This window comes from Pempheris klunzingeri, chromosome 22 (genome assembly GCF_042242105.1).
Source record: "Pempheris klunzingeri isolate RE-2024b chromosome 22, fPemKlu1.hap1, whole genome shotgun sequence".
Lineage (NCBI taxonomy): Eukaryota > Metazoa > Chordata > Actinopteri > Acropomatiformes > Pempheridae > Pempheris > Pempheris klunzingeri.
This window is the reverse complement of record NC_092033.1, coordinates 1,500,872-1,516,468: the sequence shown is the minus strand read 5'-3', so window position 1 is coordinate 1,516,468 and position 15,597 is coordinate 1,500,872. Positions and strand designations below refer to the sequence as shown.

Here is a 15,597-nt window from a genome sequence, read left to right as displayed (position 1 = left end):
TAACACAAGAGCACAGGAGTTGCAGGTCCACCGCTGCCTTTGATTTGAGTTAAAATGACTGTTTTTGTCAATGGAGTCTGGTGGCTTTGAAGAGAGCGATGTAACCGCTGTTCCTGGTTAAACAAAGAGGATCTTACAGATCAGCTGAGGTGATCTACTACAAAGATTTAAATTTATTCTGTCATTTCAACATCAAAATATGATATGAATAAAAATATGAATGACAATTCAAGAGGATCACAAAGTTATTACATTTAATAGTCGTTGTTAGCTGCGCTGCTAGCACGGCTAACAACGACTATAAGTTAAATGTAACAAGGGATTATTATCACTTGGCCTCAACCTCAAACAGTCTGTTAATATTTGTCTACAGTACAAACACAAACAAACAAGTTTTGTGGATGGTTTTTATTATGTAAGCCGTTGGGGATCTACAGCATCAGCTCAGATACAAAGAGATTTAAAAAAAAAATGCCAAGAATATTTCCCTTTTCCGGTTTCACACATTAACTGGCTTAAAGTGACGTTCTGCACTCAAACATCTTGTTTTCTTCCTTATTTACATTTTTCATTAAAAAAAAAACATTGCATCTCTCTGAATCTCACATCTCCGCTCAACAGTACATGCTTTTAATTTGTCGCATCTGCAGCCTTGTCAACACAGTGCTCGGTTTTCAAAATAAAAGCCTCAACTTCTCTTTTTCTTCCTTTTGCTGGTCAACAGGAAATTGTGGATTATGAAGCGTTTGCTTTAAGACAAGCGTATGATGGTAAAGTGGTGACCGTTAAAGAAAACACTCACTGACATTCACTAACAAAATGTGCAGAATATATATCTTTAACAATAAAGACGAGAGCAGCAGCTTCTGCAGAGACACCAGTTGGTGGATTAAAGTCGATCAATCCGTCCTGAGCTGGAAAGTAACAAAAGTTTAAGCTTCTTTGCCGTCAGAAGTAACTAAAAATGTAAAATATTGCAGCTCCTTGTTCTCCAGTGCTTCTGCAGAGCTCACAATGTTCGCATGGAATGAAAAGAAAAACCAGAGAGGACGTTGGTCGGGATTTTATTCCTGTGATCACAAACAAAACTTTAAATTCTGACTTATTTCTATGAGGTTTGGTTCTAAACCAACAAGTTTCTAAACATGTAGGACTTTTCACAGAATTGAGAGATTAAATTCTTAATTTTTTCTATGAAGTTTGGTATCAGGTATGTTGACATGAGAGAATTAATAATTCTTTAGAGATTAAAATCCTGTCTTTCAACATAAAGATGTCACTTTTTACTATTTTTTTTTTCCCCTCACGAGGGACAAAGTCTGTAAAGATGCTTTGGTGATTCATTATGTTACAATCTTGACTTTAGGGGTGTTTTAATACTGAAGAAAAGTTATTTAAAAGATTTTCTTTATCAAGTCGACCCTGATGCAGCTCCAGTGTGTCCAGAAGATGATTTTTAACACCAAACTCCATAGAAAAAAAGCCATAATTTAAAAGATGGCGTCTCAAAATTTTGATTAGGAAAAAAAAATACAACTTTCTCCTCTCTGGTTGGATGGAAACATCAGATTTTGACAAAATTGCAAGCGATTAATAAGCCCCGCCCCTTGTGACACTGGCCAATCATATCAACACACGTTAAGAATAAAATAAAAAAGGCATAAAAACGCCGATTCAGCTCTTTGCAGAGCTGCTTTGCATTAGAAAAATCAAACCCAGTGGTGTTTTTGTTACAGTTTCCATTGATCTCAATGGAGCCAACAGTCAGGACTCCTCACAGTGACGTAAGGCACTTTGGACTCACGGTCCTCCGCCCGCCTTGAATTCAAGAATAACCAGCTCGACTCCCTGAAGCTAAAGGGGGGGGAGCGAGGCGCCGGCGCTCCTCTAGTACTGTGGAGGGTTGTGCAGCTCCTGGTATTTGGGAGGAGCCGTGGTGAAGATGGCGGGCACCGTCATCAGGATGGTGGGCTGGTCGGGGTGACGCAGCTGGTGGATCATGATGGAGGACAGAGTCATGCCAAGCAGCTGCAGGGAGGGAGGGAGGGAGGGAGAGAGGGAGGGTGGACAGGAAGTCAAGGTCAGTAACAACAGAAGAGATAAAAGAGAACTTTTCAAAGACTTGTAAATGTCCACTGTTGACTTTTGCCTCAGTTTTCATCAATTCGACAGCCAGAAAGTCTCTAACGCTGGTAGCTAGATGAGTCATACATGAGGGTTGTTTGTAGAATTATAAGGTTCATTTGACATTATTGTGATTTTAAATATCTTTACTGTGTTTTGGGTCTGAGATCCCTCATCTAACGTGTGTGTTTAAAATGTTTTTTTACATGCCATGTTACAGTTATAGGTCATGGAAACTCAACTTTAGTCAACACTTCCTGTTTCCATTTCAAATTAAAAGCCCTCTAGTGTGTCAGCGTTCTCAGAGTCCCTTCAGTTTTCTAACAAGACTTAAATTGTGAAACGTTTATAAATCAGCGGCTTGAATGGAGTGCAGAGTGTCGCTCACCGCCAGAGCAGCCAGAGTGAAGACGACGCCGATCATGATGTCAGTGACCAACAGGACGTAGTGACTGATGATGGGGAAGCAGGTCTGAGGACGAGGGGGGAGAGAAGGTCACTTCAGTATCACACAGTCGGAGTTTATACAATCTGCTTTCACTTCTTTGGTAGTTTTTACACATCCTGGTGTCTGAGTGACTGGTAGGTAGTAAAAGTGTTGGAACTGGTCCAGTAGATCACCTCAGCCAGCAGCCACCAAACGGGCTGCAACCTGATCCTTTGGGACAACTGCACCTGATCACAGTAGGTCCACTAAAAGAGCTTGTTTGATCCACTGACAGGCTCAAAAAAAATCCCTGTTTTAGTGAATGTAGTCTGGTGTGTGTGCTGTTTGTGGTTAAACCAAAAGGATCTTCCAGGTCTCTCTCTGTAGGGATCCTTTCCATGATGCTGTCACACACTTAGAATAACACTCTGAGCCTGTCAGTGGATCAAACAAGCTCTTTTAGTGGACCTACTGTGATCAGGTGCCTCCTTTCTCAGCTGACTTGCTACCTACCAGTGATTTAGATATAAAAACAGTGACCCTTTAAAGTTTGGCTCCACTGACCTTGATGTAGACGGACTTCCTCAGCATGATATTCTGTAAGAGAAGAAAAATGTTAGTACCTTTTTCTTTTATTTTAATTTTAAAAAGCTCTCCTGTTCATGCGTCCATACTCACTCTGTAGCTGACTGACTGACACTTTCCCTCCATCTCCTCCTCCTGGTTGCACAGGCAGGAGTCGGGGATGTTTCCCTCCCAGTCCTCATAGCTGAACAGACCACAGCAGTGCAGCTAAACACGGGAGGAGAAGAAGAAACCGACAGGAAGGTTATCGATCGGCAACAGGGGGAAGCAAACGTGCCCAAAACTGTGATGGTTCCAGCTGCTTGATAGTAAGAAACTTTATTGGTTCATGTGTTCGTGTCAGTTTTTCTCTTTTCCACGTACATGTATACTGTGGTAACAGTCAGCTACAGTCCGTGTAATTAGTTAGTTAGTTCAAAATAGTTCATTATTAGCATTAAAACTCTGACAACAAGACGCACACAGACATATTTCAGTGGTTTTTAGGGGATGTGAAGTTCTTTGTAGCGTCCAAGTTGCTCATTAACACACAGGCCCAAAAACAAGAGCTTCTTTAGAGGGTCAATAATAAAAAGCACTAAAATGATAAAACTTGAAGACTCTTCAGGAACAAGGGGGCAAAAAAAGGAAGGAATTAAATGATCTGCTTCGCTCCCATGTTTGATTGTTTCCTCTTTGTTTGGTTCTTGGCTTTTATCTGAGAGAAGAAGAGGAAGTGCAGCTTAAAAACAGGAACAGCGTTGTGGCAGCGACGACCTGACGAGGACGACGCCACTTTTTAGTAAAATTTCTCACTTCCTCTCTGCTGCACTCGATTTGCATTTCTGCCCGGCGACACGCCTCGTTCACGTCGGCGTTTCACTTTATCTGCAGTCACATCGTGTGTGAAGTGAACGCCACGTAGCTGAAGGCTTAGACGAGGTTACGACAGACGGTTAGAATCAGAAAATCCAAACTTATGTCAGACGCGACCTCGTGGTTTGAAGGAAACTACGTCCAGAAACGTCACAACATAAATTAAATCACCAACATGTCAGGCGGAGACACAAGAAAGTGGCTGAAAAACTGTTGGTGCTCGTTAACGGCTGTTCAATCGATGGAACCCTTCACAGAGTTTGTGACGGAGCTCCATGTGCAGAAAACCACTTCCTGCCTCCGTCTGTGCTGAAATGTCATGAAGCACCAGACGTGTGGTCGGAGCGGTTTTTCTTGCTTCCTGTTTTCAACAACCACACACACACTTTCCTTTTCACCCTGCGGCCAGCGTGTGTGTGTTTATTACACATCTGTATATCTTACCTGTGTCTGCAGGCTGATGGCCACGTTCTTCACATCCTCTCTGGCCGTGTCCAGAGGCAGCAATTCACGAAATTTCTCCTCCAACACGGCATCCATCTTCAAAACACACACACACACACACAGTTATTACAATATCATGGACTGATTCAACAGGAGCACAAAACTGGGGGGTTTAATCGTCTCGTGTTGCGGCGGAGCGCAAGGTTTTTGTTTTTACCTGTGGGCGGACAGTGGCGGCGGGGATACCAGCACGGAGCATCAGCAGACTTCCAATCACCATACACACCAGGAACTAGAGAGAGAGAGAGACAGACAGACAGACAGAGAGAGAGACAGACTGTCACCACAACAACACTTCAAATCAGAACTTTCTTTTTCTAAAACACTGTTTGTGGAAAACCCCTAACATATTCACTCAGACGTGTTGGTAAATGCCAGCGGCGAATTTAAAACCTGAAGTCTTTATTGATTCTCATGGCCGACTTCTCTTCATTTCTCCTCATTGTTTAAATTTGTATTGTGCAGATTTCTGTTGTGTCTTCAAGTCTTAATCTCAGTGACTGACCGAAGGTTTAATCAATCATTTAAATATTTGGTGTGTTTGTGCAGCGACTAACGATTCTTCTCATCACTGATTAATCAGAGTCCAAAGTTTTCCCCTTAATGTCTGAAACCAATTTACTGATCATCAAAGTGGTCACGGTGGTTAATCTGACAGGTGAGGACCAAGCAGCAGTTGGGTTTTCCCCTCAGTTAGAGCTGCAGGAATTTACCAGACGTCTGGAAACGTTTTTTTGTTGTTGTTTTGCATCGTGTTCAAGCCATAAGAGAACCCTCAGACCAAACATACTGTTACAGTTGGTCCTGTATTTCTTTTCTTTTCCGACGTTATATACGCAGTGGTATCATAGAACAATTAGCAACGTCCAGTCCAGTGTCATAAAAAGATGTTTTCTCCTTCTAAATTAATGTTTTAAAGAAATAGTCCTTATTTATGGCATTTATTGTAGAGATGATTGACAGAAGCAGGCTCAAAAGTGTCAAATCTTGTCGTAACCCTGTGACTCAGAGGTAAAAAGACGGACTTCACTTCCCTGAAACTGATGAAACTTCCCCAGATTGCGTGTCTTGGGCATAATCTCGCCTCGTGCACGCTCTTACTCTGAAATGTCGTCATCCTGTGCAGCCCCTGCGTCAGTACTCACCATGATCAGGGACACCTTGCTCTCCTTGTGGGCGCCATAGGCTCCCAAGATGGCGATCACCAGGGTAATGGAGCCCACGATGTACAGGACGACGAGGCCGGTGGTCCGACCCTCCAGCTGGAAGCAGAAGAGGCGATCGACGGGTTATTATTTTTGTTTTTATGGTTCGATCTTGTGAATTTCATGTTTCAAGTGCATTTGTACTTACAGCTTCTCCTCCGTTGACGCTTGTGAGGGCTTGAAACAGCAGAGCGAGCGCGATGACGACGCCGCCAATAATCTGAAACACACACACAAAAAACAAAGATTGATCACACAACACAAGCGGCACTTCACCTCGCCAAAATAAAAGTCTGTGGTTTTGAGTTTCAAGAAAAGCAGCCAAAAATAAAATGTCTCATTATTATTATGGGATAATTTTATGTCTTTGAGCTTCTAAAACTCAAATAAAACAGAAAAATTACTTCTATTTTTTTCCAATTATTCCATCAATTGAAATTGATGATTATCAGAGCATCTCATTGTTCCTTCACCTCATCAGTATAGTGGACTGAATGTTTGTGGGGTCTTGAGCTTCTGCTCGGGCAAAACTGTTTTCTTATTTAGGCCGAAGAATTAAATCTGTTAATCATAAAACAATAATAGGTTTAGTGCGACTTTAGTTCTAAGGGAGATTAATGTTTCATCGCAGTGTTTTAATGAGGTTACTTGAGGTTACAGGCCCACGCCTTGAAAATCACTGCAGGAAGACAAACAGTCAGAACTTGAAATGTGAATATCTGCGTCACAGTTGTGAACACCGGTGAGGAAAACCAGAAGAGCTCGTCTGCTCGCTGTAAACCAACACCAGGAAGAGCTGAAGCCTCCTGCACAACAAAACACAGCTGCCAACTACTGAAGAGGGAGAAAAGCAGCAAAACTCAAACAAAGGCCGACAGCAAATAAAAAGCCTGGCTGCATCCCAGAAAACTGTCTGCTGCTGCTTCGATCGTCTCTCCAGGAAGAAATACCAAATATTTAGTCACTCAGGTTTCTCAACTTTTTTAGTCAAAAGACGTCAACCTGAGTTCAATTACTCACTTTTGTCCTCTCAGATTTTAACTGCAGCCTCAAAAATAATAATAGGCCTTTATAATAATAATAATAAAATATATGACCAACATGATTCAAGGTAAAACTACACAATGGGACAGAAATGCTTTAAAAAAACAACTTAATAATTTAATAAAGATAAATTTAATAAAACATTTGACTTTGTTTTAGTTTTAACAATCCAACTGGGCCTTTTACAACACATTTACAAAGTGATTCACAGCGAAACAAAGGCCATACAATTAATTAAGTTAAGAATAATAGGCACATGTAACAGGATTCTTAGTAAACTACATCCAGGGGAGCTGGAAACACTTTATTTAGCTACTAAAGACTAAATAACGGCCTCAAAAACAACTTAAAAAGTCAGAAAAAGTTAAATCTAAGTCAACATTTAACTTTATTTTAGTTTAAACAGCACCAACACAGGTGACTGGGCTCATTCACAACATTAAAACACAACATTACAGTGAATTTAACACATTAAAACCTTTTTCTTTCTCTGTTTTAATTCAGTGAAACTGTTTGTTTACACTTTTCGGAGCTTCTGCTGGAGTTCAGGTCACGACGTTACCGGACAGTTTGCGTCCAGATAAAGTTGTTTTTCCGGTTAAAAACTAAAATGTGGGGACACCTGTTCGTTTGGAGAAGATTTACGGGTTTAAAAACGGATAAAAGTGGCGGCAGGAGTGCGGAAAGTTGTGATTTAAAGCCCGAAGAGTCCGACCTGCAGCAAACTACGCACTTTTTATTCCGAGCGGCGGCCATTTTTAACGGTTATTAAAACTCACCGCGAAGAAGATGTTGAAGATGGTGAAGATCCGTTTGAGGCAGGTGTTGATCTGCGCCATGTTTACCGGTAAAGATGCCTCGGAAATGGAGTTAAAAAAAAAAAAAAAAGCAGGTGTTGGTGTTTCCAGGTGCGGCGGAGGTCCGACTGCAGCGGAACAGACTGAGGGGAGAGGGGAGCGGGCGCTCGTTTAAGGTGAGGGAGGGCCCGGCGGGGCGGGGTTTCCAGTAAACGAGCCCGAGGAGGCGCCGCCCGCCTGGATGTACCAGCCGATATGGAGACTTCCGGTATTCTAACGAAAAGAAATGGAGAGCAGGAGGGAGGGAGGGAGAGAAAGGCCTTATTCCGGGAAGACAAGTGGAAAATTCCCATCTGTTGACAGAGATTCTGGAGGGGTGGAGCTGTGGAGTGTTTAAGATGCCCAGACATGAAGCCCCCTTCTAAAAGAAATGCACATGCCGGAAATTACATCTTTAACTTTCGGTAAAATGTTGACAGAAAGTCAGCAGCAGAGGCAAAAACACGATCCAGCTGCTAAAGTACAGTAAAGTAACTACAGACTCCACCACTGACCCACATCGATAAGAATCCATATTTTACACTTTTACTACAGTTTTTCTTTGTAATTTCACTCTAGCTAGCTAAACTGTGCAACCTCCTTTTTTTAAAAAGACTTAAAAGTGTTGGAAACTGGCACCTTTTATGTTGTAGAATAAAACGTGAAGATCTGCTCAGCTTGTGTTAATCACAGGCCTTTTTTCTAATCAGAAACCCACTGACTTCCACTGACCTCCAGTGACCTCCAGTGACCTCCAGTGACCTCTATGGACTGAGGTGCTGACTCGTTTCCAGGTTTTAGGACTCACTCCAGCAGCTCTGCATTGTGATTTAGGAAAATATGTGAAGTATGCACCAAATACTTAGTGAATATCAGTCAAAATGTTGGATCCAGTAAACTTTACTTTGTATATTCTACTTTTTTAATGTGTAAAAATACATATTTGGTTTTGACTTTGCTGCATCTCTTCTTTCATTGTCCTGACATCATCATCATGTCTAGATATTAACAGTAACAGTGACTTTATTTATGTGGCACCTTATACAGTATTAGTGATTAGTAAGTATAGTGATTATAAAAAGTGTTTTTGTTAAAACAAAAATAAGCAGGTGAGCTTAAAAACAGGAAGCAAACTAAATAGCAAAGTTGTCCGATGGAGACAAATCTAATGAAACATTTAACTGTGCTGTAGTGTCAACAGTCCCAGCACAGACCTTTGTGCACGTTCAAAACATTAGGAATTACAAACTTTTCTAAGCTACTGTTGAACTCAAAGTTACATGTAAATTAGCCTCCAAATAAAAGCTGATAGCTGAGTCCGCCTGCTGATTTAAGTATTTAAAAACTGGTGTAAATCTGAAAGCCGTTACACAATGATTTACGGAAAAATGACGAATACAGTAAATTTCAAAACATGAAGTAAGAATGAGGAAATTGACCAACCAGATGCTTTATTGAATATAATGAACAAATAAGCCAATAAATGGGACAGGTTTAACGGCTTCCTCCTAATAAAGTCATCTTACTGCCAGCAAAGTCAACAACACCTAAAGTGAAACCAGTTTCCTCGTGAATGGATGAAGTGAGAGTGAGACGGCAGAGAGGGAGTGTGTCAAACCTGTCTTAGTGGGTAAACACGGATTAAAACACTGCTAACTGTGAAGCAGACCTGGGGAGATGTGAGCTCCCTGCTGTGACTCACTGCAGAGGAATGGGATTAATAACTCTCAGGCCTTTTTTTTTTTTATTATTTTAAAGGAGACGTGCTGCATGTAGCCGAGTGTGAGGCTGCAAACGTGACGGAAGAACGTGTGGATGCTCTCTGACAGTCAGATTTTATTTCCATTTTCAAGTCCAGTGTCCAGTTTCTCTTCTGATAAACAAGCCCAGATGTGCTCGAGTAGACCCGACCTATGTGGAGCCAGAGTACTTCAGGCTAATCAGGTGTTAGATCACTGGATTGGAAGGTTCAGTGTCAGACGCTGCAGCCATTATTCAAACATGGCTGCATAATAACAGGAGGGTTAGGGTTACGACGCAGCATTCAAATTCAAATGCTCACTTTGCATGTTCCATCTCAAAAGTAGGCAGCACGTTATGGGCCAGCTCTCTTTTGTTGTAAATTACTTGTGTATGTCTTACGTGGACTTGAACACATCATCAGTGATAAGTAACCTGGGATCAGGTCTTTCAACAATCATACGCCCTCACCCAGGTGACCAAGTGACCCGTATCACCCGGGGAGCGCTTGTCTCGACCCACAGCCACCTTCAGCCCTCCTCTGCAGCGCCACTCGTGTTCTTGCATTTGACGATGATCCAGGAAGTGATGTCACAATAAGCAAAAACACCAACATGGACACAGGCGGAGCGTTTAGATCACATAGTTCAAAGGGTTACATCAAACTGAATCAGTTAAATTGGCAGAATGTTCTTCATCACACACAGCTACATGGCTACATGGCTACACGGTCGACTCGTGGGATAAGTGGAGGACCATGTGCCTGGCGGACCTGTTCATGGAGGACGTGGAAGATGTTTATCTGTTTGGATCCATGATACTAGGTGCTCTGCTGATTGGACTATGCTTTGCACTGATGTATCGTCAAAACTGGAAGACGGTGGCAGCAGTCACTCCTCTGCCGGCCATGATTGAGGGTTTAGGCAGGGCTCAGGCTGCGGTCCTCAACCACACGGATAACATCTTGGAGAAGCTTTTGGCTCTGCAGAAAGGATTGGATCGATTGGATTGATTGAGTGACCAGAATGGACAATAGATGTAAGCCAAGTCTATTGAATACTGTCTCGCTCTGACCCAAATAATCTAATCTGAACTGGCCTCCCTAAACTGTGGCCTTGGTCAAGGTCACTGCCGGAACAATCTCCTCTCTGAGTTCACTGCAGCTGGGACGCTCTTCCCCATCCCTCCCCCATCCACCTGGTGCTTGTTGGCTTGTCTGGAACCAGATCAGGGACGTCTCCATGGCAACCGCCATGTTATCGCCGACGACCGCGAATGAACTGAGGCGGGTTTTGGGAACCGATGAACTTACTCCTGCCCTACATCCAACGCCTTCGCCAGCTTCCACCCCTCCAGCACGAGGGCCGTGGTCCAAGGGTTCACCTACCGGGGCTGTAGCCTGTGGCCTGCCTCCTGCGGTGCTGGAACATCTCCACTCCCCTTTTCCCCTCCCCTGTTGCAATGTTGTTATTGTCATGTGATGTGCTAAAATATCTATTATATTGTATGTTTTATGTGTATTCTGTAGGGCGACCTTGGGAGCTTGGAAAGGCGCCCTAAAAATAAAATGTATTATTATTATTATTACAGTCATCTATGAGTGTAGGAGGCATTTCCTGTGAAGTTCATGACATCATCAGTAGGTGTCACTCTTTCCCTTTGGGTCACAGACACAGTGCAGGTAGGGGATTTCCCTCAGGTCAAAGGGAGGAGCACACTGACAATGATAATGGACTGTCAGGGTACAGAAGAGCATTAGTGGGGAGAAAGAAATGTTCCACAAGAGACAGAAGTTGGACTCTATTTCACAAGACACTATGAAGTTGTGCAACTGTGAGTGCACAGCCTGAAGCCAGTGTAAGCAGCTCTACGTGTTTAGACTCAGCTGCTACAGTTACTGATGCGTTAACATGTGAGCAGCATGTTAACGGTCTGTTAGTATCTGAAATGAGATGAAGTCATAAAATACACTGATCAAAAGAGTGGAGACTACATGTTTCTTTGTCTAATTTTTGTGGACTCAGTTTCCAAAACTCCTCAGGTTTTCACACTTTGGCCCTCCGAGCCCCCAGGAGGAGCAGCGCCAGGCCGTGAAGCCAATTTTACATAGTGGCCCAACTGTGTAATCGGGTGACACCTTTGGGCCCAAAAAGACTTCCTTCCACAGCCTTACGTTGTGAAAGAGACGTCTGAGAATCAGCGGCTTCATCTTTAAGTTGAAGTCAAAACTTCTTTTTGCAAGCAGCAAAAATCTTATCAGTTGGAATTGTCGTCGTGTTGGTTTTTTTGGATGAAGGACAGACAACTTCTCTCATTTAAGGTGTTTTATTTTCTGTGTGAATAAGTATTGATCTTGATCAAGGACTCAGTCTGAGCTCTGAAAACCACAGTCAGCAAGCTGTTAGTCTGCAGCCAACAGGTCCCAGAGTGAACCCTGAAACACATATGCAGTAACAGTATATACATTCCAGCAAGAATACAATTATTTCTGATTGGTCGTCTAGTTGGGGAGTAACCGTGGTTTAGACTTGGCCCTCCCTTCGTTGGTGCCCAGGCTGGTCCCAGCCTCTGGGCATCACCACCTTCATCCAGCAGCTGCACCTGTAAACAAAGTATCCTCCCTGGTGACCTTTTCCTATCATGTGGGAGCTTCTTACAATGGAGTCTTTCTGAGAACATCCTCCCCTGCTGCTATCTCATCCTCCTGTTACAATGACGGCCTTCCACCAGCCCTGTCCTTGGAGCTCCCAGTATGGGGTGAGATGTAGTTTATGGGGTGTATTGTAGTGCATGTAAGCGTGCTTGTGCTTTCTTGCCATAAACGTCCCACCTGACCATCATGTGTCTGGTCCTTCAGAACCTGGGGCCAGTGCTGGTTCCCCTCTTTAGCAGCTATGGGGTATGGCTCTTCCCTGAGGCGGTGCATTGCATTAATAAGTCTCTTCCTGCTGATTTAAAACAGTACATACATTGTCAGTGAACTGAGCTTCCAGTGTTATTAAATAACCAACCATTAGAGCCATTTGTTTTACTATTATTAGTTCACTCACAGGTCACTTAGTTAGTTCAAATATAGGTTATACAGTTTATTATTATTATAATGTTTAGTCATAGAGTTATTAGTGCTAATTCAAGTCCTGTGTTCTGTAATTAGTTTTATATTTAGTGCTGTTAGTACAAATTTAAGGCACACAGTATTGTATAATTGGCCTTTTTATAAGTAGTGATTAAAAGTACCGGGTGCTCCGGTTTTCTCACACAATAATAATGTCAAGTAAAAACTGTTCTGTCTGTAAGGTTGTATTTCTAGGAGCGGTGTTCATATTATAGTGCCATATAATCAAATAATACATTTGCTGAGTAGATATCAACTGGTGAGAGGTTCATGGTCCTTCACAGAAATAAACTGCAGGATTTAATGTGTGAATTTGCCAGTTGCATTGTTTGCTAAAATTGTGAAAACTGAGAAATAAAACAGAATAATTACACCAGGAATTATATATTTGTGCATATTGTTAAAAGCTTTACATTTTTGATTTGTCAACGTCTTAAATGTAAAAAAAAAAGAAGTACATGATGGATCATAAAGCACTTCAAATGTTCACGATATATTGTTTGCTATGTGGACGTACAGCATTTGCAGTATAAATAATCTATTATATGTGAGAGGAATTAGTATCAGACATGAGGTGCATCTTTGTTTTTTGGAGCCAGAAGTGACTCTCTGATTGGTTTGTCACAACTAAAGCACGTTTCACCATCTGTTTCCCTCTAAATGGACCATAATTTACTAAATGAACGTCCTGCTGTGCTGAAGAAGACAGTAAACTAGAGACTGAGAGCAGAAACTCAGCAGGAAAATACGTCCACTTCTTTTTACAGTGGTTTTCAAGTGCAGATTAGCTTGAAGTTTGAAGCAGTTAGCATCAGCTCCTTCCAAAACTGGATCTAACTAGTAGCAGTTGGTGGGGATGGCGGCCATTTTGTGACGCGGTGGATAATTCTTAAGATTTGCAACCTGGACCCTATTTTGAGGTTTGAGATGAAAATTAGGTACAAAAAAGTTTTGAAAGTGGTCCAGTAGGTCGGCCGCGTCTTACGCCTGTGTGACAAATTAGCGTGGAACAGTTAGCATTAGCTCCTTTTAAAACTGGATCTAACTGGTAGCAGTAGGTGGGATGTGGCGGCCATTTTGCGACGTAGTGGCTCATTCTTAATGAGGGAGATTTCTTAGCTAATTCTACCTGTCAAGAAATTCTTCTTCTTTCGCCGACTCATGGACAACAACTGACCTTAAGTGTGGATAAATACGGTTTGTATGACACGACAAATCACGCACCATGTTTTTTCTTTGGATGATATAAGAAATTTCGCAGCAAAAAAACCAAACAAACAAAAATCCCGAAGATCGTTAGCCAACTGTTAGCATGCTACTGCGAAGTTTAGCTAGCTGAGCCTGTGCCGTTGGCATCGCCTGCACATCACTAACGATTAAATGAGCCAATTTAACGGCGGGTTATCAATAGGTGGATGTTCTCCCACTTGACTGTTCTTAATTATAGTGTAGAAAGAAAGGTGAGGTTAGCCGAAACAGTTAGCATAAGCGTTAGCACGTTAATGTGACATGCTAATCGCTAGCATAATGACTACCGTTTATTAGCATAAACAATGAGGCAGAGGCTGGTGGGGGTTTGAGGTGTTGGCGAGCTCCAAGCGATCAGTGTGATTACTGTTTAAATGGACAAGTTATAGGTAATCAATCAGTAGTTATTATTTACTTTAAGGCAGTAACGTCACCGAGCAGATCAAACAACACCAGTGGGTCTAACAAGGCAAATAACATGACAAATATGTGAAGATGTGAAGGACTAATCCTCCTCTTCCTCCTCTCCTCCACCACGCCTTTTCTCCTCCCCTTCCTCCCTCCTCTTCATCATCATCATCACCACCACCAGCCTCCACCTGAGCACCGTCTCATCAGACACACGCCTCTCTGTCGTCTCTGACTCTCCGATGGGAGAAACCTCCGCTTCCCCCAGAGCTGCTGCACAGCGGCCGTCCCCCCGCTAGCCAGGCCGCCGAAGGACACCGAAGGGCGGGGAAGGAGCGTCGCGGTGCGCCGGTGTTGGAGCGGATCTCCGGAGCTCTGGCAGCGTCTCCTCCCTCATGCTGCAGACCCTCAGATAGATGCACGGAAACACACACCGGCTGCTCCCCTTGGTGCATTACCACAGCACCGAGAGAAGCTGCAGGGGCCGATTTATTTCAGTATGAGCTGCAGGAGAGGAAGAGGAGGATTTTTCACCATGTTTCTCTTCTTGTGTCTGATATGGACACAGCTGCTGATCACAGGTAAGCGTATGTTGTCTGCATGCTGCCTCCAACCACAGATACTAGCAGCCGTAATGCTCACATCCATGAATTAGCCTGTTATTTTGGTGACTCAAGTCCATTTTATGTGATTTACGCTCTAACATGCTGGTAACAGCTCCTTAAAAGCAGAATTTGCGTACAAACTGAATATCTGTGACGTGATCTCCTGTAAAATAAGCAAAATAACACCTCTAACTTGTCATGTGAATCTACCCGTTGCCATTACATCTATTTTATGGTGTCTATTATGCATTCACCCTTCATTAATGTTTGTTGCAGCCTCCAGAATCTGTTGGTTTTGGCAGGATATGGCAGTACATTAAAATGCCCACAACAGAAGCTCTAGCCTCCCACCAGAATACGGCAGGAATATCATAACAATATGGTGTATTCACATGATAATTTGGCATTAAATCCTCACATGGAAAGCTTAATTCTTCCCCAGGATTATTATTTGAATGATATATTCTCTAGTGATCCTGTATACGTGGAGAAATGCCATAGAATGTGCTACATTTTCCTCATTCACGTGTGCATATATATGATTTTACAGGAATAATGTTTGAGGTTTTTCTATTTTTATTCTGATGTTGTGGTGATTTTTGTCTGGATGGACCTTTTTGAGGTTTTTAGGCCAAGATTAGAAGACCAAAGCTCAATTACTAGGAAATATTGAAATACAACCATAACCCTCCCCAAGAAAAAGGAAAACAGATTTTAGATTTTAACACACTCCTCCTCTTTCTCTTACCTTTATTTGAGACTGCAGCACAAAATGCCAGAACACTCTCTGCCACCTCGGTGCTGTTTAAGGCTGCATTTCCTGTCTGAACCCTTAAACTTGAATGTAGGTCAGAGTGAACCACCACACTGAGGTCTCTCAAATGCTTAATTGGCTCCCAGT

At 42.6% G+C, this 15,597-nt stretch overlaps 1 protein-coding gene across 1 annotated transcript; it reads right to left on the bottom strand.

Moving 5' to 3' along the window:
* Positions 1-393: 393 nt before the first annotated feature.
* Positions 394-7,652, bottom strand: LOC139221672 (tetraspanin-8-like). Its single transcript, XM_070853590.1, has 9 exons — positions 7,524-7,652; positions 5,849-5,920; positions 5,641-5,757; positions 4,653-4,727; positions 4,436-4,531; positions 3,230-3,343; positions 3,116-3,148; positions 2,513-2,596; positions 394-2,028 (listed from the first exon to the last, which is right to left on the bottom strand). Exons 1-9 carry the CDS (start codon positions 7,581-7,583, stop codon positions 1,888-1,890), a joined length of 792 nt encoding a protein of 263 aa, XP_070709691.1. The 5' UTR covers positions 7,584-7,652; the 3' UTR covers positions 394-1,887.
* Between the last annotated feature and the right edge of the window lie 7,945 nt (positions 7,653-15,597).

Bases quoted from the DNA above. Each gene is read 5' to 3' on its own strand.
- LOC139221672 (XM_070853590.1), bottom strand. From the start codon at position 7,583: ATGGCGCAGATCAACACCTGCCTCAAACGGATCTTCACCATCTTCAAC. The intron at 5,921-7,523 runs GTGAGTTTTAAT...TGTGTGTTTCAG, and splicing joins TCTTCAACATCTTCTTCGCG to ATTATTGGCGGCGTCGTCAT. The intron at 3,344-4,435 runs GTAAGATATACA...TCCCGTGTTTAG, and splicing joins CCATCAGCCTGCAGACACAG to CTGCACTGCTGTGGTCTGTT.